The sequence below is a fragment of the Eupeodes corollae genome, chromosome 1 (assembly GCF_945859685.1).
Source record: "Eupeodes corollae chromosome 1, idEupCoro1.1, whole genome shotgun sequence".
NCBI lineage: Eukaryota > Metazoa > Arthropoda > Insecta > Diptera > Syrphidae > Eupeodes > Eupeodes corollae.
In genome coordinates, this window is record NC_079147.1 from 297,153,643 (window position 1) to 297,179,805 (window position 26,163).

General features: G+C 39.4%; 1 protein-coding gene across 3 annotated transcripts in view; it reads left to right on the forward strand.

The window, feature by feature from the left end:
• LOC129941160 (uncharacterized) overlaps positions 1-25,239 on the forward strand; it is a 36,412-nt gene extending 11,173 nt beyond the window's left edge. Inside the window, exons 1-7 of one of the 3 annotated variants that reach the window (XM_056049729.1) lie at positions 187-343; positions 451-607; positions 9,792-10,264; positions 10,329-10,409; positions 10,803-12,842; positions 12,901-13,532; positions 22,510-25,239. In XM_056049729.1, the coding sequence (XP_055905704.1) occupies positions 10,335-10,409; positions 10,803-12,842; positions 12,901-13,532; positions 22,510-24,802 (5,040 nt within the window). In that variant the 5' untranslated portion in view covers positions 187-343; positions 451-607; positions 9,792-10,264; positions 10,329-10,334 and the 3' untranslated portion in view covers positions 24,803-25,239. Of the gene's footprint in view, positions 1-186; positions 344-450; positions 608-9,791; positions 10,265-10,328; positions 10,410-10,802; positions 12,843-12,900; positions 13,533-22,509 lie in introns of those variants that run through there. The other 2 variants (XM_056049727.1, XM_056049728.1) reach the window with 2 other exon arrangements.
• The last annotated feature ends 924 nt before the right edge of the window (positions 25,240-26,163 follow it).

The window sequence follows — 26,163 nt, forward strand, 5'->3', positions numbered from 1 at the left end:
TATTTTTGTTTTAAATTCAGAAACGAAAAAGCTGAGGATTCTAATGTAGTAATGGGCAGTTTAGAGACGACACATTCTTTAAAACACCTCTCGAAATACTCAAGAGAGAATATAATTTTTCTAAAAATAACTGAAATACAAATACAAAAAATCTCGATTTCAATTTTGAAAATTCTCAACTCGTTGCACAGAAACGATTTTTCTTTCCTCCGAATCGAATCGAGTTCCGTTTTCTCGTGTCGAATTCAATTCAAATTTATTTTATTTTCTTTCTCGAGTGTTTTTTTTTCTTGTGTGTGCTATAAAAATTCTTCTTTCGATTCGAAATAGTTTTGTATTTTTAGTAAATATTTTTCTAAATAAGTAAATTATTTCAAAAAAAAACGAACAAAAAAAGAAAAGAGCAAAAGTTCCTAATACGACTTTAAATTTTCTTTCGATTTTATAAAGGATTACTTTTTGTCGGTTACGGAATCATCACAATCGTCACAGCTACCCAGCGCCAAGAGACAGAACCATCATTATCATCATCGTCATCAGCCGCCGGTGACACCATTAGCTGCAGGACCACCAAATAATTTGGATAGTACAACGTGCTTTGAAATTGGTGAGTAGAAGAAAAAGTGTCAATTCTTTTAGTTTTGCTTGAAATTTTAAAAAATAGAACATTCTACGCAAAGTTATTTTTAGAAAATGAACTTTTTTGTATACTTTGATCTTGCGTTGGCAACGTAACTTTATGTTTTAGTCTTCAAAAAACACTAAGCAAGAAAAAATTAGTTTTTCAAAAGGTGAACGCGGAATACAATTATATTTTGTTTTTGTTTTTTGAATGATAACTTCTGATTAATATTTCTATTAAAAGAAATGCTCAAAAACTTGCCCCTTAAACTTTTGGAAAGAGAAAGAGTGAAAAATTGCTCAATAAAAACCACAAAAACGCTCATTAACCAAATGAAGTAAATGAGGAACTCATTTGACAAAAAATACGTCACTTTCAAGTTTTGTTGTTTTTGACAATTTTGAGAATTTCTCCGAGGAGATTCGAATTCGATTAAAAAATCTCTGAGTGAGATGAAATAATTATGAATAACGATTTTATTCTTCAAGATTATTATAAAAACATGAGTTCATGAAAAGGAATTTTGTTAAACAATTTTGTTTTCTTCTGGAAAATACTACACGAAAGATTTATGGATATAGATGTCCGGATGTTGTAGGTTGGTGGAAAATCATAAATAATCGTACAATAACCTAGAAAATTGGTTGAGTTGACATTTAAGATTGTTTTTGTTTATCTTTTATATCCAAAAATACATACATTTTGTATTATTTAATGAAATAATTATTATGTATGATATGTTTTAGTTTCTTGAGATTAATAAATCAAATAATTTTTGTTTCATTTCAAAAAGTTTTCAAATTGTTTGGCAATTAAAACTGCCTTCCTTAAGTATCCCAAAGAGAATAAGGGCCACCATACAGAAGACTTCCAGACCTACCTTCGATTATTTTCTTTGTTAAACTATACTGAAATTCCGAAATGATAAAAATCTCAATAACTATTTCATTTCAAATGTTTATACTGTTGTGTCGATACCTCTTCCACGCGTTTAAAATGATTTTAAAAACACTTTCTAAGTAATGAACAGCTTCCTAAATGTAATATTTCCTGGCCTACGCAATTTTTTATCTGTTGGAACAAGGTAAAGTAGTTACCTGGTAACTCAGGGTTCGAGGTATTCGGAAGGGTGTGGAAAGGTTGATGAAGATTTAGGTTAAGGCCGCGTCCCTGAACCACCCTGATTTATGGGAAAATTTGAGAATGTCTAGGTGGCTAGGACGAGACGTTGCATAAGTCGTCAAACAAGTAATTTCCTAATATTGGCATTCTTCTTTTGGGCTTGCATGGCCAGAAATTAGGACAAAAAATACTATAATGTCCCAAAACGAAGTGAACATTTGTGGTCATTTGTAAAAAATGTGCACAAAACTACGACACCTTCAGTTTCTACGCTCGTTTTCAATGACACTCCCTACGTAAGCTTGATTGATAAAGCCAATTTACTTGCAGCTTAGTTTGCAATTAATTCGATGATGCCAAGCGTAAACGTTTGTATGGGACAAATCTTCTTTCGCACTGTTACAGTTGCTAGAGTACTAAGAGATCTTGACATTCAAAAAGGCGCTGGCCCGGATAGTATCCCGCTATTGTTCTGAGGAGGTTTCTTCAATGCAGGCAAAACCACTGCGTAAGCTTTTCCATCTGTCCTATTTTACAGGTATCTTTCCAAGTGGATTTAGAACTGCATTTGTCGAGCCTGTCCCTAAAAAGGGCGAATTTTCCTCCCCTCTAACTACCGTCCAATTGCATTTACGTTCCTTCTTTCCAAGGTCGTGGAAACGCTGATTGATTTTCAGCTTAAAAAATATCGTGAAGAACGGAAGCTTCCTAATGACCGGCAGTATGGCTTTCGTTGCAATAGATCCACTGGTAATCTTATGGTTTCACCGAACCATGGAACAAATCTTTACATCGTTTTGGAGAAAGTAAGATTATTGCACTTGGTATTTCAAAGGCATTTGGTATTGATGATGTTGTTTTTTCTGAAACTTCTAACCCTATTAATTTATTCGCTGATGACAGTACCCTGAGGTTTTTTATATTCGTTTTTAGATTCTCATCCTTGCTTCGGATGTGGACTAACAACGGCAGCGTATAATAAGCTCATTATATTCTGATCTTGACAGCATTGTTCAATGGGGAATCAAAAACCGTGTAGAATTTAATGCTTCGAAAACCCAATGCTGTCTACTGTCCCAAACCCTCCCCCAATGCCACTTTCCATGAGTGGTAGTTGCATCGAGGAGACTGAACAACTATCAGTCCTAGGTATTTGCATTACAATTGTTATCAGTGACCATATATTTGACATCGCAAAAAATGTTGCTAAGTGTTTCGATTATCGCCGACGAAGCAAGAAGTTTAATACCCCTTCTGATCAGGCTATAATTTACAAATCTTTTATTCGTCCAAAACTCGAGTATAATTCTTACATTTGGACTGGTGCTCTAATAACGTACTTAAGTCTTCTGGAAAGAATCGAAAAAAGAGCTCTAAACCGAGACATTTGCTTCTCTTGAATGCAAGGTATCATGCCTGTCATTGTTTTAATCAATGATCTAGTGAAATAGCCAGTTGCATTCTTCCCCTTAAACAATTCAACCGTAATACCCGTTCGGCTAGGAGTGCCTATCAGTTTAGATATATTCTTTCATTAGCCGAACTACACGGATTGCTTTAGTATTCGTATAGAAAGTGGAAGGAATCTTCTTCCGTCTCCTCGTCCTCACATCCTCTACATAAATCAGATGAGCCGATAACCATTGTGTTCATGTAGGTACCCAATAAGTTTTGACCTGTTAGTATACATATTAGTGGACAACTGAGGCCTACCTAGTTAAAAAAAAGCAATTTCGTTTTATCTTTGGAAATCTTTGGTCATAGATTTCTAGAAACTCTGCAAGTTTCAAGAGCTGCTCATCCGCTGTTTGAGATTTCAATGAAACTTTTGTGTATTTGTTCATTTACCTGCTCAATTGTCCTGAATTTTATTGATACCATATGACTTTGGCTGCCTTTTCATTACCGTCAATGTCGCAGTGTCCTAGGACCCGTCAGACGGAGCTCCCTACCGCATTGCTGTACCAGTCTTAACTTTGTAAAAGTGGCAAATTTTGCCTTGACATACGAAAGAAATAATGAAATATGTCTATGCATTTGTCTTCCATATTGTGGGAAGAATGATCCTTAGAGGATCACCGCCAGTACTTCTGCTGCAGTAGTTTGGAAGCTTTATTGATCTTTCTAGATCAAAAGGATGGTTTTAGGGCTTGGACTCCATTTTTTACCAAAAATTGCAGAAGTAGAAGGCAATCCAAGATATTTTGCAGTACTAGTAAAGTGTAGGGAAACACCAGTCCATAATTAGAATTTTTCGTTTTTACGTGAAAAGAACCAGTTCTGAATTAAGTGTGTTGACGTTAAGTCCTAACTTATTGGCCCAATTTCTGAGTTGGCCTTTTTGACAGCCATTACTTGATTAAGTTTGCCATAAATAAACTTACTCCTTAAGAATGTTTGCAAATCGTGCTAGTTTATTACCAAATTAATAGTTTTCTTTCTTTTTTGTGGGGTTATGTGAAATCGCAAGTGTACGTAGACGTACAAATGCGATCAACATTATTCAAGCCAGCCGCATACATAAAAAAACACTCTGTAAGATTTTTGATTTTTAATAAAATTCTTAATGGTTCTCCAAATCTATAAAACCACCGCAATTGAATTTCTTGCGCATTTCCTTACGCCATTTAGTAATAGTAAGATTTTTAACGAGCATAAAGTAAATATGTACTTCCAAGTGGTATCTTTATAATTTTAGCTAGGTAAACAGTGAACACCTTATGGGGCTTCTTCGACTTATTCGGAGCCCAGGCCTGTAAGGAGCGGTTTTATCCGGCTCCCCATCCTTGGAGTTATACTTAGAATCTGGCCCTCCAGGTTGGGGGTTGTGCGGCGGGGTGACTTCCTGGCCACGTAAAAGCTTTCATAGTTGCGAAGCACCAACAAGCCAAGGAAATACGATGGGATGGGCCGGGCAAAAAGAGGATGAAAAACTGCGATATTTACTATGATGACTGCTACCACGAAAACCAACAGCGCTTATTTGGATGCGGCTTCGTCATTGGAGTCAGACTAAGGCAAGAAGTCTTGAGCTATAGGTGCATCAATGAGCTCCTCATGACCATACGCATCAAGGCTAAATTCGGCAACATTAGCCTGATATGCGCGCACGCCCCCACAGAAGAGAAAGACGACAACATCAAAGATATGTTTTTCGAGCTCCTAGACAAAACATATGAGCAGTGCCTCAGGTACGATATTAAAATAGTCCTGGGCGATTTTAATGCCAAGCTAGGAAGGGAAGACATCTTTGGTGGAATAATCGGGAAGAACAGCCTGCACGACAACACTTCCGACAATGGATTCAGGCTCATAGATTTTGCTGCGGGGCGAAACGTCATGGTAGCCAGTACGCGTTTTCCACACCTCAATATCCACAAAGGAACTTGGACTTCTCCAGATCAATCTACCGTCAACCAGATTGACCATATTGCGATAGACGCCAGACACGCTTCCAGCATTATGGATGTACGAACTTTCCGCGGAGCTTACATCGACTCGGACCACTACCTCGTTGTAGCCAAGGTAGCACTTCGGATCTCCAGACCCAAGGCAAAACAGGGAGGTGCTGGGAGAAGGTACAACGTCGAACGGCATACAATCGCCAGAGATCGCAAAATCCTTTTCCGATCGAGTTACAAGTAACCTCTCTCGAAGTTCTCTACCGCCAACACAATGTATCGAAAACCAGTGGCAACATTGCCAAGATGCAATCAGAGAAGCCGCCTCTGATGTGCTGGGTTTCAAACAGCCACCAACAAGGAACCCCTGGTTTGATGAATGTCGGGAATGTCGGCAGGCAAATGCAGCCAAACAACAGGCACGCAAAGCGGCGCTGCATAAAAGGACGAGAGCTGCTGGTGAGCTCTATGAGCAGAAGAGGCGAGAGGAACGCCGACTTCTCAGAAAGAAAAAGAGAGGGCATGAGAAGCGTGCGGTCGAAGATGTTGAGAGATATAAAAGCAGGAATGAGGTTCGTAAGTTTTATGAACAGGTGAAACGAAATTCACAGGTACATAAACCTAGAACCGAAGGCTGCAAAGACGAAAGTGGAAACATCATAGTGGAACCGCAGTCAATGCTGAGGATATGGAAGGACCACTTCTGCAGACTGTATAACGGCTACGACTGCTGTCAGGCAGGATGATGATGCATTCAACATAGACGATGAAAGCCAACAATCCGGTCCTCCCGACTTAGACGAAGTAAAGATTGCCATATCTAAGTTGAAGTCTAATAAAGCCGCTGGAGCAGATGGCTTGAGTGCCGAGCTCTTTAAAGCAGCTGGGGATAAGCTGGTTAGGAGCATGCACCAACTTATCTGTAAGATATGGTCGGAAGAAAGCCTCCCAGATGAACGGAACCTCAGTATTGTTTGGCCGATCCTGAAAAAAGGAGACCCTCTAAACTGCACCAACTGTTGAGGAATCAGTCTACTTAACATGTCTTGGAAAATATTCTCTGCCGTAATATGTAAACATCTAAAGCCCATTATCAACAACCTGATAGGTTCTTATCAGTGTGGTTTTATACCAGGAAAGTCCACAGTCGATCAAATATTGACATTACGGCAGATCCTGGAAAAAAACCCAAGAACACCAAACCAACACCCACCATCTTGCTGCTATATAAGACCCTTATCATCCCCGTCCTGCTATACGATGCAGAAGCATGGACTATAACAAAAGCGCATGAAAGCACCTTGGGTCGGTTAGAGAGAAAAGTTCTTCGTGTGATCTACGGTCCCGTATGCATCGAAGGGGAGTGGAGGAGAAGATGGAACGACGAGCTGTACGGGCTGTACAGCGACGTAGACTTAGCCAGAAGGGTAAAAGTCCAACCACTAAGATGGCTGGGTCACGTAGAGCGCATGGAAACCAATGCTCCGGCCCGGAAAGTCTTCGAATCCGCACCCACAGGACAGCGCAGTAGAGGAAAACCGCGGATCAGGTGGCATGGCGCGCGCAAGTGGAAGGTGACCTCACACAACTTGGAGCGCGAAACTGGAGACATCTAGCTAGGGACTGCGCTAGATGGAGAAGTTTGTTGGGTGAGGCCCTAGTTCACACAGGACTGTAGCGCCACCTTAAGTAAGTAAGTAAGTAAGTAAAGAAAGGAATCGATTGTGTCTAGCACAAAACCGGATCTAGATGACCTTTAAGAACTTTTTTGGTAAGCAAAAGGCGCTCAAGATTTATTTCGTTATATCAGAACTTAAGCAAGTCACTGCATTTATGTCGAAATTCATCGTGTTGATAGACGTAAAAAATGATTTAATGGAAACGCACTCTGCTTGGTTCCATTTTGTTTTTATGAATAAATTAACATCATTTAGATACCAAAACAAACTAAAGATAGGTCATGTCAAAAAGCACCACATATACTTTATTTTACCAAAGCTGGAAACATTAACATACAAAGGAACAACTCAATTCTTTGAAAATAGGAAATAAAATAAATTATATTTAAAAGTTTTTCAAAATTCCAAACTATGAAACTATTTGACTAAATTGAAAATTTATCATTGCTTAAAGGTTATTTCAAAACTTTCAAATGTTATTATCAATAATTTTACGATAAAGTTTCAGAGTTTTTTAGATTTCTTAATTTTTCTTTTTACATACTTTCCTATGATTCAGACCATTCAGAATCGAAACGGCTTATTTCAAAAGCCGTTTTCATTACAAGAATTAATTTTCGAGGAACTGTTAACCTGTAAAAAGTAGACCTCTGACATAAAAGTCCTACCTTTCATGCTATGTCGAAGCTTACTGGAAAAACATTTACATCATTCTAAAGTATAAGAAATAACAACGTTAACAAATAATTTAAAAGAGAACTGGCATTTTAGCCTACCTATTGCCCACTGTTGAGATGTATGTACATACATATTATGTCTTTGGAAAGCTTAGCTCTGGTAATCATTTATTTGTATAGACTCAACCTTGTAAACAATGGGGCATAGGCAGTTAATGACAACCAAGATTTCAATTAGAGCGAAAAAAAATTCAATATAAATACACTTCTATAGTAATACCCAATAATATCAAATAAATTCATGGTTATCTAATAATTTTGTTCTACTCAACGCATGATGGTTAGTGCGTTGGACTCCTCTCCCGAAAAAAGGAAAGAACAACTCCAACCCGTCAAATCTTCGGTCAATAAGCCTTTTTTCGAGCATCAGCAAAGTTTTCGTGGGCTGCGGACAACAAAATGATTCCGGATAAACATTTCGGGTTCAAGACGGGTCATGACACAGAATTAAAAATTTCGTGATAAACCTCGTGACTGGTAACGATTGTAGAAAAATCTTAGGAGTGGATATGAACAACTCTATTAATACTGAAAAATCAACTTTACCACATTTTCCAAGCTAACAAAAACAACACCTGAAAAGCATTTATAACTAAAGCTCCAGATTAAGAAAATAGAATATTGTATAGTCAACTAAATTATAATCTTAATAAAAAAAATACTCTGACTTGACTTGAAACGCCTATGGTGAAAAGCAACCTATGCTCGTAGAAAGACTGCTTTCAAATAATAAGCAAGCTCGGTCCCTAGCTAGATGTCTCCAATTTCGCGCTCCAAGTTGGGTGAGGTCACTTTCCCTTTGTGCGTGCCACCTGATTCGTGGTCTTCCTCTACTGCGCTGTCCTGTGGGTGTGGATTCGAAGACTTTCCGGTCAGGAGCATTGGTTTCCATGCGCTCTACGTGACCCAGCCATCTTAGTGGTTGGACTTTTACCCTTCCGGCTAAGTCTACGTCGTGGTACAGCCCGTACAGCTCGTCGTTCCATCTTCTCCTCCACTCCCCTTCGATGCATACGGGACCGTAGCTCACACGAAGAACTTTTCTCTCTAACCGACCCAAGGTGCTTTCATGCGCTTTTGTTATAGTCCATGCTTCTGCACCGTATAGCAGCACGGGGATAATAAGGGTCTTATATAGCGACACTTTGGTCCCTCGATAGAGGACTTTACTACTCAATTGCTTTCTAAGCCGAAAAAACAGCGGTTATTGATCTCAGCACTGGTGTTGTTTTCTGCGTTTACAGCGGAACCTAGGTAGACGAAATCTTTGACTTCCCCAAAGTTACGTCTGTCGATAATGACGATTTGAGCAAGACGTCGGTGTTGTAGGTCCTTTCTTGACGACAGCATGTAATTTGTTTTGCACTAATCAACCGTTTAACCCTTTTTGCCGCCTCTGCCTCAATACTCACAAAAGTTCCTATGACAGCACGCTGAGTTCTTCTAATTATGTCAATGTAATCAGCATATGCTAGTAATTAGACAGACTTTTGAATGAATGTCATCCTGCACAAACGGACAAGTTTGGCAGGGATGCCAAAACTAGACATGGCTCTATACACCTCGTCCATATAGTTGTTGTCATATGCCGCCTTGAAATCGACGAAAAGATGGTAGGTGTTGATTTGATGTTCTTGGGTTTTGTCCAGGATCTGCCGTAATGTGAATATTTAATCGACTGTGGACTTTTTTGGTCTAAAACCACACTGATAAGGACCTTTCAGGTTGTTGATGATGGGCTTTAGACGTTCACATATTACGGCCTGTTTTTTGGCTGCATTTGGTTGCCGACATTCCTTATCAAACCAGTGGTTCCTTGTTGGTGGCTGCTTGAAACCAAACACTTCAGAGGTGGCTTCTCTGATTGTATCTTGGCAATGTTGCCACAGGTTTTCGATACATTGTGTTGACGGCAGAGAACTTCGAGAGAGGTAACTTCTCCTCCCTGTTTTGCCTTGGGTCTGGAAACCCGAACTGCTACCTTGGCTACAACGAGGTAGTGGTCCAAGTCGATGTTAGCTCCTCGAAAAGTTCGGATTTCCATGATGTTGGAAGCGTGTCAGGTGTCGATCGCAATATGATCAATCTGGTTGACGGTAGATTGATCTGGAGAAATCCGAGTTCCTTTGTGGATATTGACTTAAAAGCACATACAGTATAAAAAAGCAGTCTTTACTTTTTATCATTTCTGTCTTTAAATTAATAACTTTTTTCTTTTTACTTTTTTCAGATCATTTTCCAGACAACCAACGTTCTTGCTATCCCGTCCGTCCAATACCCCGACGAACAAGTCAAACTCGTGATAACGATACATTTCATTACCACAATCATTCATCTTGTGGCGTTCCTAGTAACAACAACAACAATAATAACAACAACAACTCCGCCAACGCCTGTAACAATACCAATCAAGCAGCAACTGTTGGAGTTGTTAATCCAACAACACTTGGCATAACCAACGACGACTCACAATCACACATCAATCAAAGTAGCAATCGACATTCAACAAATCCATTTGTAAGATATCGACAAGCAGGACATCAAGGACAACATCAACAACAACAACAACAGCAAGTAATTCAAGATCAACAAGTGACAGCAGTTAATAACGACATTGCTGAAATTGACGAATTATTACTTCAGCGATATAAATACATTCAATATTGCATAAAGTTGGCAAATAAGCAACAAAATAAAAATAAGGTAAGTTTTAAAGAAAACACATCAACAGAAATATATAAATCATACGTTTCCATTCCTAAAAAAGGACATCATGGTGAATGAAAACAATGATAATAACGACATCATTGTCAATTCGACAAGTTTGGAAGATGTTGCAGCAAGTGAGGTATATACAAAAAGAAACAGTCAGCTGAGTTTGTGTGATGCTTGAGACTAATTGAAGCTTGAATTGAGTTGCATACCTAACAAAAACTAAAAGAGAGAAAAGCTTTTTGGTTAAATACTTGGAAGCCTTCTAATCTTTGAAAAGAAGCATCTTCTGTGTTTTTCTAACTCACCCCTTGTGACCATAACTTATTTGCATTTTTCTTGAAAATTAATTTGCTTCTCATTTGGAATCCTAAAGAATTATTTTGCCCTTCAAGCTTACTTACATTTGTCAATCAAGTTTTCTTACGGAATCGTTTTTTCCACTAACCACAAGCAGCGTTTTTTAAAAGTTTTAAAATCACTTCCTGAATTCATATTTATCGTGTTTATTTTTCTTTATCTCTCATAGACAAGTGAACGTGCCCAATCGGTCACAAGCATTCACAGCACTGCCGAACCAGCTTCACCAACCTATGAAGATCTCCAAAGTCGTCTCGAAGCTTCTACACGAAACATTCAGAACATGAAGGAACAACAAGCTCAACTGATTCGACTTCAAGATCAAGCTAAACAACATCTCGCCGAAATGGAATCGCTTCGCAGCAACACAACCCCCCTGTTGCGTGGAGCCGTTGGCCAAAATGGGGCTCCTGACTATGAGACAATCGATCAGGTTCATACCGATATGTCTTCTCTGGTGGGTCGTATGAAGAATTTGACCACATTCATTGCGGGACAAAATGAATTGAGTGATTTACTTGGAGAAGATGGTCCAGAAATTCTAGCCGAGCAGCAGACTTTGCAGGAGAAACTCGAGGGACTCAAGACCCATCGCGATGAAATGAAGAATTTGATAGTGGAATTGCATGAGGTGAATCGAGTGGCCGAAAAAAGAGCCACTGAACAACTGGCACAGGAGACAAAGGAGGATCAACCATCGGGAAGTGGTCAGAGGGACGTCCCGGCCAGAGTTGTCCCTGTTGAGTACTCAAGGGTTGTTCCAATTGAGTTAGTGGGTGCGCAAAAGAAGAACAAGAAGCAAACTCCGCCACCGCAAGTCAGTCACACGAATGGAGTTTCCCCGATGTCGAATGGAGTGGGTCAGGGCTCCGACGATGAAGATGAAGAAAATGATCCCGAGACGTCGGCATTGATAAACCAAAAAATGTCCGACATTCAAGCTATGAAGGCGCAACTAAATCGACTCAAGTCCATGATGGAGACCGTTAAGCTTATCGAGGAGCGCAGTGAGGGTCCCGACCCCAAGGAAATCGGTGGTGGAAGACGTGCTGTTGATATACCTGTTCAGCGGGAGTCCACACCGAAAATCACCAACACTCAACCACGAGCCGTTGGTGCGGCAGTGCCATTCGACAAGGATCGCACTCCCGTCCAGGAAGACTTCAACGAAGAACCAGAAGACCCTGTGATTACAGAGAAAATCCATATGCTCAACGAAGTCACTAGAGATCTTCGTTCTCAGGCTATGAGTTTGGCCAGCGAAAGAGATCGCATCAGGGCTTTGAAGGAGGAGATCATCAGGCGAAAGGCAGAGAGCGCAGCTTTGAATCGACGCCAACAATTGACAGTAGACAACGATGACGATGATAAGAATTCGAATCGCGAAAGCGTGAGCCCCTCTAAGCTCTCGAACAAGGATACCCGCCGTGATTTGCTGGAAGCTCAATACGAGGAAAAGAAAAAGGAGTTCCAAGAGATTTGCGCTCGCATTCAAAGTGAGGAGGACAAATCTGCAGCCGCTTCATCAAATCTGCAATCTCGCGAAAACGAGAACGAAATCGAAGAGGAAGAAGAGGAGGAGGAAGAAGAAGAAGATTTAAACGCCAACGATTTGCTGAGCCAAGCTCAGGGGCCTCCAAAACCTGATATCGGGTTCTACTACCCACAGTCGCAGGGTTTGTCGTGCAACTCATCGCTGCATGGGGCTGCCAAGCAACTTGGAAAGGAGTCTGCCGATTCTGGGGCTGTAGATGTCAATGGGGTTCCGTCGTGTGAAGCTGGAAGCATAAAGTCAGGAAGCTCCCGGAGTTTTAGCATGCCACCTCCAATGCGAGCCATGAGCAATCGGGAAGCTTCATGGCATTTCGGGCCACCGAACGCTCCATCGGCAGCCGGCAGCTCGGGACCGGCACCACCACCGCTACCGACGTCCTGGAATCCCTACTATTTTTACAATGCACCCTACAGTCCGCATTTCGCCCCTCCCTCAGCAGGAGGTGTTAACTCGGATTGCATCTGCCAAGCCAGTTCAGGGGTAATAGCCAATGGGGCTGCCACACCAGCAGCAACTGTAATGCAGTCCGATCCAGTTCTCCTGCAGCAGTTCATTCAGACCCAACAGATGCTAATCAACTCGGTTTGCCAATGCAACCAGATGCTGTGGCACCAACAGCGGGAGATCGATTCACTTAACAGCACAATCCATATGGTAAGAATTGAAACGGTTTTTTTGTGTTAGAATAATGTGCAATTTTCTTTCCTTGCAGCTTCAAGAACGTCTCCTCAGTCACACCAATGGAACCGATCTCGGCGCAAATCATCGCTCAGAATCAGTTCCTCCAGCCGGTACAGTCCAAAACAACCTCTACCCATCCCTTAACCGCGCCCAATCCGAACAGCCACATCCCTTCCCATCACTCCATCCCCACGCCCACCACCTTCCAACCATCATGAGCCAGACAAACAGCAGCTTCCAAAGGCGCAACTTGTGCAACATCCAGCAACAACAACAGCAACAGCTCTCGAACTTCAACTACTCGGCCGAACAACAGTCCAGTGGCAGCATGTATCTGAATAATCTCTGTGCTCCAATGCCTCCCATGAATGTTTTCAACAATATCAATGGCGGCAACGGCGGTGCCGGTATGAACAACAATGCCGGAGCACCAATTTTCATGCATCACCACAACAACACTCAACACTCGGCAGTGCACAATAACAACTCGAATTTGCTCAATGCCGCCCAGCAGCAACAACAACAGCCCACACCATCTGCAGCTGTTGCCGGCGGACAGAACTCAAATGTATCAAATGGCGTATCGAACCTAGCCGGGTCGGCTCTCAACAATCAAGTTCCACCTGGCAATCGAGCTAACAACTATTGGGATAATTTTAGAAGGTAAATTCTTTTTTTCAATTCAATTTTTGTTTTGTTTTTAAATTAAAAAAAAAAGGAAAAAAAAAACCAAAAAAAAAAATGTTATGTTATTTTATTTTATTTAGTTATGTTAGAAAAGAAAACAAACAACAAAAATTTAAATAAAATCAAATTTTAATTATGTACTTATGTTTATTTTATACATTTCTCACTCAAAATTTTGTTTTTTTATTTTCTATTTATTTTTGTTTTTGTAAATTTGCATATTCAACTTTGGTGACGGGCGCGACATTTCCTTCTTTTCATATAAAAGAATGTAGACTTCCATTTTTCGTCAAATTTTTTGTAGGGGTTTTGACGCTGAACAACTTCAAATTCTGAATTTTGAGTTTTGTTGCAGTATTTCAATTACATTAGGTTTCCTTTTAAGTGGAAGTTCTCTCATTTGCGATTACATTCAGAAGTTTTTCTTGCAAAACTTAAATTATGATACAAATTTGATTAGAAGATTTTAAAGTTCTTAATTTTGTGATAAAAATTTACTGCTCAAAATTAATAAAAAAATTTTTAACGGTTGGTATGCCACAGGGCTCTTTATTCTGTACTACACTTTTTTTAAAACCAATTTATACCTGTTGTTTAAATAGTCCATTTAGTTGTAACATATTGGTGCCTTTATTAAATCGAACTTATTATACTACTGTTTTGAGAAAATTCGTATTATGAATGGCAAAAAACTTGGAGGTTGTGAGAAGTGGTGTTTCGGGTTGAAGGTTCGGTGTTAATGGTTTAGCTACAACTGGTGATATAATAGATTTTTTGGCATTCGTAGTCCACATTTTCTTCAACTTAGATACAACTTACTGTCTACATTGCGCACCTCGTTTGTCTTTTCATTCTATAAATTATCCTCTTCTACACAAACTTTTTCTCCTACATTTTAATAGTTCTTCGATTTTACTAAGAAGATATTTTCATGAAATAATAAGATCCCTCTGTAACCCCTACTGTCATGAAATTATTTTCATAAAATTAGACTTTTGGTTTACAATTTGTTTAAAGGTTGTGTGCCTGAGGGTTCTGTACTTTCCACTACACTTTTAATTATTCTTTGGAAACATATTGCATACGTGTATACCTATTCGCTTGTCTAGCTAACGGTAGAGCTTTCTTATATATAATAATATAATCCCAATAACGAATGCCTAACAAAAGCATTATTGTTCTCATCCTGACAATAAATAATACAATAATATTTCTTATTTCGAATTCGGTGTAGTGTTTTAAGACGAAGTCTATTTTGGTGCGATACGGACAACATTGCCTGCATAGTAGTCAACTATCACTTTCTTTTAAATTAATAAATTAGGCGGCCCAACAGTCCGTTGAGAACTAAGACCTAGTGGCTTACGACTCTTAACCACTCCTGGGTGCGAGTAATGTTGTCAGGAATAGAGGGGATCTACAGTTTTAAGCCGAATCCGAACTGCTAATTGGAGAATTTGTCAATTCTTTGCAAGAGGCAGTACCCGTGAAGAAAAAAACTCTAGACGGCACAGGCAGGGTTGGAATCAAGGCCTTAAGCATGACAGTCCAACGCACTTTTTTTTAAAATTCATTTTTATTAATTTTCAAGTTCCGATTAAAGCCACCAAAATTGGTTCTCCTGCTTCACAGCCCTACTGAACCGAAGGAGCTCTGCTCCGCCTTGTGCCATGACGTCCCGATTGTACAGAAGTCGCCTATCCACGGTTCGTCGTCTGACGTGGTAGATTAGCAGAACTGCCAATCTATCCTGTATCAGACCGCATCTATTTAAAAAGAGGAATGCCTCTAGTGGAATGAAGCCGCTCAAGCGTGCACTCTCTAAATACACGTCGTTCGGATAGAACGCCTGAACATTAAATAGTTGGTCGAAGACATAGCTCTTGCAATGTAACTTCGAACGAGTTTTATCACGAAATTGTCAATTCTGTTGATTCGAGCCCCGTTGTATAGGCACTCGGTTGAATAGTAATGCACGTAAGAATAATCGGTATAAGCCGGTACAGCGTCGTTAACACAGCCGCTCGAACACTGTAAACTTCTTCTTCCCTTCTGGGCAGAGGCAACGTTAAACCACACAGGACAACCATAAACGATCATCGGCTGTATGAGGGACATGTAGCAAATAACCTTAACTCTGGGTTCAAGGCGACTGCTGTAAAACAGCCGTTTCGTCAGAGCGAAGGCTCCTCTGGCTCTGGTCAGAGCAGCATTTACATGTCCACCATAACCAGATACCGAGGTGTTTCACTAAATTTTTGCTCGCTAATCGCTGCCTGTGAAGATCAACGATGACCATCTTGCGCCAATTCTTGCACGTATCCCTCGTGGCTCTAGCCTTTCGGGCCGTTTTGAATGCAATTAGATTATCGGCGTACGCAAATTCACCGCTCCTTGTTGAAGACCATTTTTAATTAAGAATGTTTTGAAGTTACATAGCCACTTTTGGCAACAAACTTTCTACCGTAAACTTTCTATCATAAAGTATATACTCAGTTTTAGGTAAAGAAACTCTAACCATACTGTGTCAAAGGCCTTTTCTAAATTAACCAGAACAGCACATCGCTCACCGCCTGCAATAATGGCACAACTCATTTTTTTCACTTTTGAGATTTAAAATAATGCCTTTTTTCAATTAAGATTTCTGTTCTTATAAATTAGGCTATCCTGATACGGATTTGCTATTTTGACGCTAGAATCATTACCTTCATAATAACATTTATCCGAGATTAAAAAGTGGGCGGCAACCGCCCTATTTTGGAAAAGTGTCATTATTGCATTAAGCAGAGTATATCGAAAGTCTTCAAGTGCCATTTCAAAGAATAACGGCATATTACAAAATTCCTCAACTATTTACCAAAAACTTGATGTAATAATTGAAAAAGTCGAAAAAAAACTAAATCACGTAAGCTCTCCAAATAATGTGTTTTATTCAACCAATACAAAATTCATTTCTTATTCATATAAACTTAAAAATAAAAAGTTAAATAAATTTCTTTCTTATAAACTTAAAATTAATTTTGAGTGTATTTTCAAAATACGTAATGGCACAAATAATTATAATCATAATGTTTTCATAATGCACTTTGATGCAATAGTGGCACAAATCAAAATGTGCCGTTCTTTCTAGATGTAAATATTGAATTCGTTACCATAAGCGGCGTAATAGTGGCACAACTCGATATATGCCATTATTGCTTTAAAAACTAAACAATTTACTTACCTCGATCCTGGCACAACTGTAATGTGCCAAATTTGCTTTAAGAAGGAGACGCGAACACACTCACGATCAAGAGAATACTGAGAGAAGTGCCAGTATTGATATAAAGAGAAAGCACAAAAGCTTTGAAAGTTTGATGGCACTATCTCCATCTTTTGGAATTGAGAGGAAGTATCAACGTGCCGATTTTACAGAAATGTAAGGCGTTAAATTTTAACCATAGTGGCGTTCACAGTTCAAATTTCAATTTTTTTGAGTTGTGCCATTATTGCAGGCGGTGAGCGACATGTGCATTGTTATTTTGATTTATTCCATTGGAATTTCATGACACACCTTTAACACGAATTGTTTATCCGGAATTATTTTACTGTCCGCACCCCACTTAGTCAGAGCCCTATTAATGATTTTATCGAAAACTTTGCTGATGCTCGGAAGAAGACTTATCGACCGAAGATTTGACGGGTTGGAGTTGTACTTTCCCTTTTTCGGGAGAGGATGAACCAGTGTATTGTTGAAGAGTGTGGTGTAAATGTCGATCGCCTCCATCGGTAAATGGCTTATTACAACGTTGGATATACCATCGACACCTGCTGACTTTTTGTTTTTTTTTTTTTAATTGAAGATGAGCTGAAGCTTAACCTTCGTAACTAACAAGGGACTTGGTCCCGTTTGCTCGGCGATTATGGCATTTGCCAAGGAATCGTCATTGAACGGCATGAAACCGCGGTTCTCAGATCGCCATTGTGTCATATCATTTCGAAGGTAAAAGTGATTAAGTAGGGCTCTGTTTTCCAGGTCGTGGCTGGGGCGAATGCTAACATTCGCCTTGTACACTTGCTGGAAGGCAGCTCCCACCGCCTCCACTTTTTCCTTCGGATCTTCAATTATGTAAAAGTCATCGTCAAAGATGGCTTCTTCTGGATCTATTTGCGTTGTCATGAGTACGTCTCTGTTCTCTTCAGTTCTTTGGAGTTTAAGACAAGGAAGGTCATTATCGTTTTTTTTTCTGAATATCTTGTTGATTTTGGGGAACATACTAGGGTCACTCGAATTAACTGATCAGATCTTGCGGTCCCAGTACTTGTTAATAGATAGCCTGTATGGCAAAAGTGATAAACACAGTGTAATGGGTAATCCCTTCTCTCCCTTCCCTACATCCCACACAGGGAATCGATGTAGACATTGCATACGGTTCTTTTTTTATTGCTATGCAGTGTATACATGGATTGAGTTGATGTGTTTTCTGATAGATTAGTATATGTGATATCTAGTTAACCAGGGGCGGATCTGTATGCAAATTTTCACTAAGGCATAACACTAGTAAAAGTCTGTTATTGAAAAGTTCAAATTGGATTCTAGATACTACATATATTATAGGTCATTGTACGAACTTGTGTTTTACGAGTTTTGTACATTAAAATGTTGGGTGTATTCAGGGTGGACTTTAGTAACATTCGTGGTTTAAGAAAGATTAATTATGCCACATATGTCCACACTGTATCAAACAGGCCAGCTGTTTTGGCACTGAGTGAAACTCAAATAGGTAAAAATTCCGATCATTCGGAATTCAATCTAAATGGGTTAACTTAGTGCCATTATTTTTTCCTCATCATGGATTAGCCGTGTATATAAGAAATGATGTTGCATACCAACTTCAGCCACAATATGGTTTGTGCTCTAACACAAACTTTAACTTCATGTGGTTAAAATTCACGGTAAATAAGCACATCATCTACTCATGTTTTTTATATCGAAGTCACAAATTTGGACAGAAATTCAACTTTTAACGAATTTTATGCTCTGTCTGACTCCATTCAAAGAATTGTTGCCCATTATCCTCACACTGAAATCGACATTGCGGGCGATTTCAATGTACACAATTCTTCTTGGCTTCGTTATTCTGGAAAGTCAACACCGGAAGGAAAGTATGTTTAAATTTTTTCCGAGTTAAATCAATTAACTCAGCTTGTCGATGAGCCAACTCGAATCCCTGACGTTGTAGGTCATTCCGCCAACACCCTAGACTTATTTCTTACCTCTGACCCTAATAAATAAACAATCAGTGTATTACCGCCTCTAGGCACATCATACCATCATAATCGTATGTGCAAAATTCTCATGTCTAAAAAACCTAGTTAAAGAGAAAAACTCCTATGAGAACCGTTCGGCAATATGAGAAAGCCAACTGGGATGGTCTCAATGAATTCTTCCAAAGGTAGTACAAATTTCTGGTAATTTGTAAAAAACGTACGAAACACCACGTCATCCAACGCTCGTCCACAATGACACTCCCTATGTATACTCGATTAATAAAGCCAATTCGCTGGCAGCACAGTTCGCTGTTTATTCGACGCTCCCGGAAAGTGCCATGAGTCCTGTTCTTGAGATCGTAAATGATTCTATAGAACGAATCTTCTTTCGCACTCGTACAGTTGTAAGAGTACTGAAAGACCTTGACATACACAAATCCGCTGGCCCGGATAGTATTCCCCCTATTGTTCTGAAGAGGTGTTCTTCAACAATGGCAAACCCACTGCTTAAGCTTTTCAATCTGTCCTATTCTACAGGTCTCTTCCCCGAGTGGATGGAAAACTGCATTTGTCCAGCCTGTCCCTAAAAAAGGCGAATGCTCCTCCCCTCAAACTATTGTCCAATAGCACTTACGTCCCTTCCTTCCAAGGTCATGGAAACGCTGATTAATTATCAGCTCAAGAAATATCTCGAAGAACGGAAGCTTCTTAATGAACGACAGTATGGCTTTCGTAGCAATAGGTCCACTGGTGATCTCATGGTTTATCTCAACGAACAGTGGAACAAATATGTACATCCTTTTGAAGAAAGGAAGATTATTGCACTTGATATTTCAAAAGCATTTGCTAGAGTTTGGCACCAGCTCTCTTATCGAAATTGCGTCCTTTTGGTATTGATGAATCTCTTCTTCCATGGATTAGAAATTACATTTATAACCGTTCAATTCAAGTTGTATTGGATGGTATCATCTGAAATTCATAAAATAAATGCTGGTGTCCACCAGGGCTCCGTTTTGTCTCCGACTCTCTTCATTATATTTATAAATGATCTTTTGTCTGTCTGTAAACTGTTTCGCTGACGGCAGTTACCTCAGTTTTTCATATTCGTTTCTATATTCACATCCTTGCCCTTCGGATGCGGAACTTCAACGGCAGCATATGATGAGCTCATTAAATTCTGATCTTGAAAGCATTGTCCAATGGGGAATCAAAAACCGTGTAGAATTTAATGCTTCGAAAACTCAATGCTGTCTCCTGTCGTTAAAGCTCCGATGCCACTATCTATATGAGTGGCACTTGCACCTAGGAAAGTAATCAACTGTCAGTACTCGGTATGTGTATCACAGATCACCTTTTATGGAATGATCACATATTGATATTGCCAAAAATGCTGCCAGGTGCTTACGATTTCTCCGACGGTGAAAGAAATTTTTCAACCCTTCTGCTCTGGCTTTAATTTACAAAGCCTTCATCCGTCCAAAGCTTGAATATAATTCGCATATCTGAGCAGGTGCCCCTAAAACAAGTTTAAATCTCTTGGATAGAATACAAAAAAGGGCTTTAAAAATGATAGGCGATAGAACTATACTCGAAACATTTACATCGCTAGAACACCGCCGCAATGTTTTATGCCTTTCGTTGTTTTATCCATATTTTTAAAAACAATGTTCTGTCGAATTAGCCAGTAGCATTCCACCCCTTAAACGATTCAGCAGTAATACTCGCACTTCCAGGAATGCTCATCAGTTTACCCTTGAGCTCAACTTCGGGCGTACTGTCAAGTATAGAGATTCTTTCTTCTATCGCGCATCGAGAATGTGGAATGCTTTAGCCAACTTTGTATATCCATCCCATTTCTTTTTGTTTTCCTATTGCTCGCACTGTGTTTAAATCAAAATATATAAAGGGTACTAATAACCCCTGGAGTGCCTGTGAATTATAAAAAAAAAATCAAGGAATACATATTTCAAATATTGAAAGCATTTTCTTCCTTCTGTAACATGATCCTCTGATCCACTTTCTGTTTCAAACTTCGTCTGCAAACAAGTCTCATCTTTAGCTATGAGTTACTTTGTTCGTAAGTTAGATTGAGTTAACTTGTAGCACGCTTTAAATCGAAGGTTTTTCACCCACCAAAAACAAAATAATTCCAATTTCCGTCGAAATATAAACTGAAAATGTTGAAACACTAATACATTTGCCATGTCTCATTTAAGTTTAATGACCCGTAGTACGCTTTTAATAAGAATAGCTCCACTTAATATCTCATCTTACAAAACACTGGAACAAACCTTTACATCATTTTGGAGAAGGTTATATTATTGCACTTGATATTATTTCGAAGTATTTGATTAAACTGTCGACTTGCTCTCGTATCTAAAATACGTGTTTTTGGTGTCAACGATTCCTTTCTTCGATGCATTAGGCATTTGCTTTGGAACCATTCAAAAAAATATCTATTGGACTAAAGGATGAAACAAACAACACAAATGCTGGTGTCCCCCAGGGCTCCGTCGTGTTCCCGATCTTCTTTCTCCTTTTTATAAATTATCACCTGATTCTAACTTATATGTCAATTATTTGGTTCGCTGCCGGCCGAGAGTACTAACACATTTCCTTTTCTAATGTGTTACTGCAACGACAAAACATGATAGCTCATTTAATTCTTATCAAACAGAGTTTTTCAATGAGGATGAAGAAATTAAGTTGCATTTAATGCTTCACCCTTTTTGTTGAAGGATCACATTCACCATGTCGCCAAAAATGTCACTAGTTTTTGGGTTTTCTGCAAAGCTACAAGAAATTTGTATCGCCCTTCTCTAGGCTGGTGCTAGAGAAACTTACTACAGCCTCTTAAATAAAACAGTGTTACTTTAATATTCGCGACCAAAATATATATATTCCATCGACCAAAAAGTACATTCTGATTTTTGATATTTATTGCTTTAGCCTTCTCATTTCTAAAAGAAACCATGCACGACGCACGTACTTATTTGAATAGAGTGAAGACATCTTCCAATTTAAATTTATTGCTACTTTTTTGTGAAATGTCTTCACTCACTGTCAGCTAGGTTTAGTAAGATAAAAAAAGATTTAATTTGAAGACAGATTTAAGAAAAATGTTTGGAAAGAAAAAACGGTAGTGTTCTTTTTTAGACTGAGTTAGGTTAAAAGCACGCTAATAAAGACTGCCAAAAGGAGTCCAAAAACACCAATAACCTGGGACTAAAAGGGAGTTCTAATAATTATATCGTAGTCCTGTTCAAAAAGATTGTGAAGAGTCCCTCTATGTTTCTGTTCTGTTCAAATTGTGTTCTTTTTGTTTGTGAGTCTGTGAATCATCGCAAAAGACACAAAGAAAAACAAAATTTGAAACATTTTTCAGATCCACCGTCGTCGTCTACGTTGGTATTAGTTGGATATTTCTCTTGCAGGCAATCTTTGTGAAATATGATCCAAAAGCTGTGGTGAGTCTTGTTCCAACGTGCGTTTTAAAATATGTATGTTTTGTGCCAGCGAGTGTCTTAATAGCAAACTAACTAATAAACAATTTGTTTTCCTTTCCAAATTACTCCTCACGCCAGCTTTTTAACATAAACAAACCACAAAAACTCATTGCTATTATTTTTCCCTAACTTGTGTTGTTTTATACAAAAACAAAGCAATTTCAAGTCGAATCTAATTGTATCTTTAATCATTTCAGTTACTCACGGCAGAACTTGCTTTCGTCAAATTCCTGCAAAAGCAACGAGGAACAAAATCATAATCAAATCCAGCAACAACAACAACATCAGCAGCCACCACCTTTGCTCCAACAGCAACAACCACAACCACCACAACAGCAACAACCCCAACAACAACATCAACCCGATCAACCAAATCTTCCAATTTTTACAAACTCATTGAATGTCGCCTATCGCCCTGATTCCAATACAAACAACTTGAACCCCCCTGGATACGACAATAAATATCTGCATACATTCCGAAATCGCATCAATGGGAATTCGGCAGGGCTCCTGAATGCCGCCCCGCCCATTACAACATCTGCCACCCAGACTCCGACCAACTACAGCAACATGATGAACATTTCAATAAACCAGCCAGAAGTTCCTCAAGTCCAATCGCAGCCGCATCCAAGTAACATTTCTGCCTGGAATGTGGTTGGAGTGAGCAATGATGTTTTTGAATCAAACGAATCGGCTCAGGACTTGCGTAATATGAATCTCAACTTTGGCAACAACGAACCGAATAAGGTTGCGGTCAAACCGTCTTCCTTGCGACGTCCACCCATGAATAGGAGACTGCGTCCCACTCAGTCGGGTCCAGCTGCTTTTGTTGAACAACAACAAGCTCAACAACCGGAACTGGGAGGAGATCTTCTTAGTCCCGGACTGTTCTCTGGTGTTATGCATTCCTTAGACACGGCCATGGATGATACCTCAGACGAGATTAAGAGAAACTTGCTGGTGAATGCTCTGAAAAGCGAGAAGTTTACTACGAAATTCTATGAGTCACTGAAAGAAGATGTCTTTCGGAGGATCGAGACTCTGCTAAGAGCCAAGGATGGAGAGCAACAATTTCTGGCACAACTCTATCGTGACTATAACATCGCATCGACAAGAGATCCCTTGCGGAAGTTGTATCTCAACGAAGTGAGAAGCCTGAGCAGGCCAACAGAGGATCTGAATGAGACCGAGAGCAATAATGGGGAGAACGAAGACGATGATGAGGATGAAGACGATGAAGAGGGTGCCCAAGCACTCGATAATCATAACATTTTGAATAACAACAACAATGAGGCTCAAAATGCTCTGGGACTCAATGCGAAAGACATGAAATTGTTGGCTGATAAGTTTGTTTCGAGTTCAACTGCCGGACCAAGCACTTCCACAGATCAGACTGTCCAGTGTCCAGACTATGAACTAATCCACTACATTATAGCTCGGATTCATGAGGACACTCAACCTAGTTCGGTTATCAATGATGCCCTGCTGGTGGATATAGCAAAACTAACGGCTACTGCCATACAGAACTACGCTATAGTTAAGTGTCGTCATAAGGAGATCATCGAAGCCCGGCTACACATATCACCCAAGAAGATCTATACCAAGCTTAAGGGCAAATCATTTCCTCGCGATCGAGATGGATTTCTGATGTGGTATCAGCGTTATTTGGAAACTATGCTATTTGTCACTCTGAAGCGAGACGATGACGAAGATCCCCGTCCCTCACGAGAGAACAACAATCACAACAAAGAGAATGCCAATCAGAATATCGCCCCAGGCTCGATGTCCTGGATGGATATTCAGAATATTTACATAAATGCCCATCAGGCTCGAAAGTCTAACATTCCATTGCGTCCTGCCGAAGCGTCAACTGCTGCCTCTGAAGTGGAGAACAAGATTGAAAATAACTCCTCATTCAGACAGCAACACCAACGACCATCACAAATGAGCCCCAGAGCCCCACACATCCCAGGACAGCATCATTTGGTGCAGATTTCTACACCCATAGCTCCTAATAATATCATGAACGAAGATCTCGCCGAAGCCGATCAGATATGCTCGTCCAGCAGCAACACGATGCAGGGTTTTGTCGAAGCTCATGCCGATGATAGTTTCATTCTTGGCGGTGGACCGTCAGCGTCCTCGTCGTTGGTTGTGGAATCCCTGCCACCGGCATCGCCCGATAACGCTGAAGGTCAGCTCATTTCCATTCCTCTTGAACCCACTAATCCACAACCGAATCAAAATTTCTTGAATTTCTTCCTCGACGAGACCGAAAATAATGAGAATCCAGACGACGACGAAAATCGGCACCACCTGAGTATTGATCTGGCGGTGGCGGTCGTCGACAGTGATAATGCCGAAGAAGATGGCGATGGACAGAATCAACGACCAGAGTCGAGTTTGCATGGGGCTTTTGGTACGGATCCTCTAGCAATCACAACAACAACAAGCGGAGGAGGCACTGGGAAACGAAATAGTGTCCCATAGTTAGGCTGGTCGATAAATTCTTCGGTTACAGTTGCTAAACGTCGTCTAATGTCGACGTTTGCGTTTATATTTCTTACAATTTGGCGAGCTTCGAAGAGACTCTTTTGGATGGTGAAATTTTTAAAGCGTTGACAAATTAAAAGGCAAATTATAAACTCCCCCCCTGATTCCTTTAAAGGACTGAACCTTTCTTCAACAAGAAAGAAAAAATAAATCCTTCATACTGATTTTAAAACGTTCTTATTGCAAAATAAACCAAAACTACCAAATCATTTATGTTCAGTGTGGTTTAATTTTATCAAAATTTACGATATTTAAATTCTTTATTATAAAATAATTAAATACAGATATTTAATGTATGACTGTTTGTGTATTATGTATGTGAAATTATATGAATATTATTATTGTAACAATAAACACCCTAAACCTATAACTAAAATAAATAATTACAAATAAAATAAAACGATTGTATTTAAGTTAAGCGTTAAGACGAGCAGGATACGGGTGATTTTCAGGAGTCAGAGGTATTCAAAAGCTCTTAATTTGTACGGTTCTCAAAATTACTGCTTAGTCGTTACTTAAATATAAAAACCGAATTGAAGACCAAAAAATGCAACTTTTCGAGAGCTCCAAATTTTGGGACAAATATTTGTGTTTAGATAAAAGCTGTGGAACATTTTTGTTGATATTTCTTGATAAGTGCAGAAAGTGCCATGGCTCATCTTCCTCCGCTATTTTTTCTAATAAGAACACATTAAAGGTTTCTTATACCTTTTAAATGCCAGATTCACAGAGTGAGAATTGAGCAAAAAGGAAGGGTTGGAAATGGGGTGTCAGTGCATTATTTTTGAATTGACAATTGGCTTTCCACATTCGCGTTGTACAGCTAAAGAATGAATCTCCGTTTTTCACAGTACGACCTAAGTTTGTCTAAATGAAATCGTGAGTATTACAGTTAAATCGTTAAAGAAGAGGAATGCAGCTTGCTATTTCACTTCAGCATAGTCTGTTAAAATAACGGTAAGAAATGGTTACGAAAGAAACGTTACGACGATGATCGATTGACTTAAAAGAGTCAATTTTTATAGTTACCAATAATTTTAAAAGCTTTGTTTTTATATACTTTCCAAGAGGCTTGAGTAAGTTTCCAAGTTTTTAACGTATACTTGTAAATTGTAGCCGGATTTAGAGAAGGGAAACATTTCTTGCATCGTTTCTAAAAACTCAAATATCTATCGTGTATTTGGTTTGTGACGCGCATACTAAGAATATCGAGATTTACATCTTCATGAATAGAATTGTCCTTATAGATAGTAACAAGATGTGGGGTATAAATATCTCCTTGTTAGTTTGGAAACGAA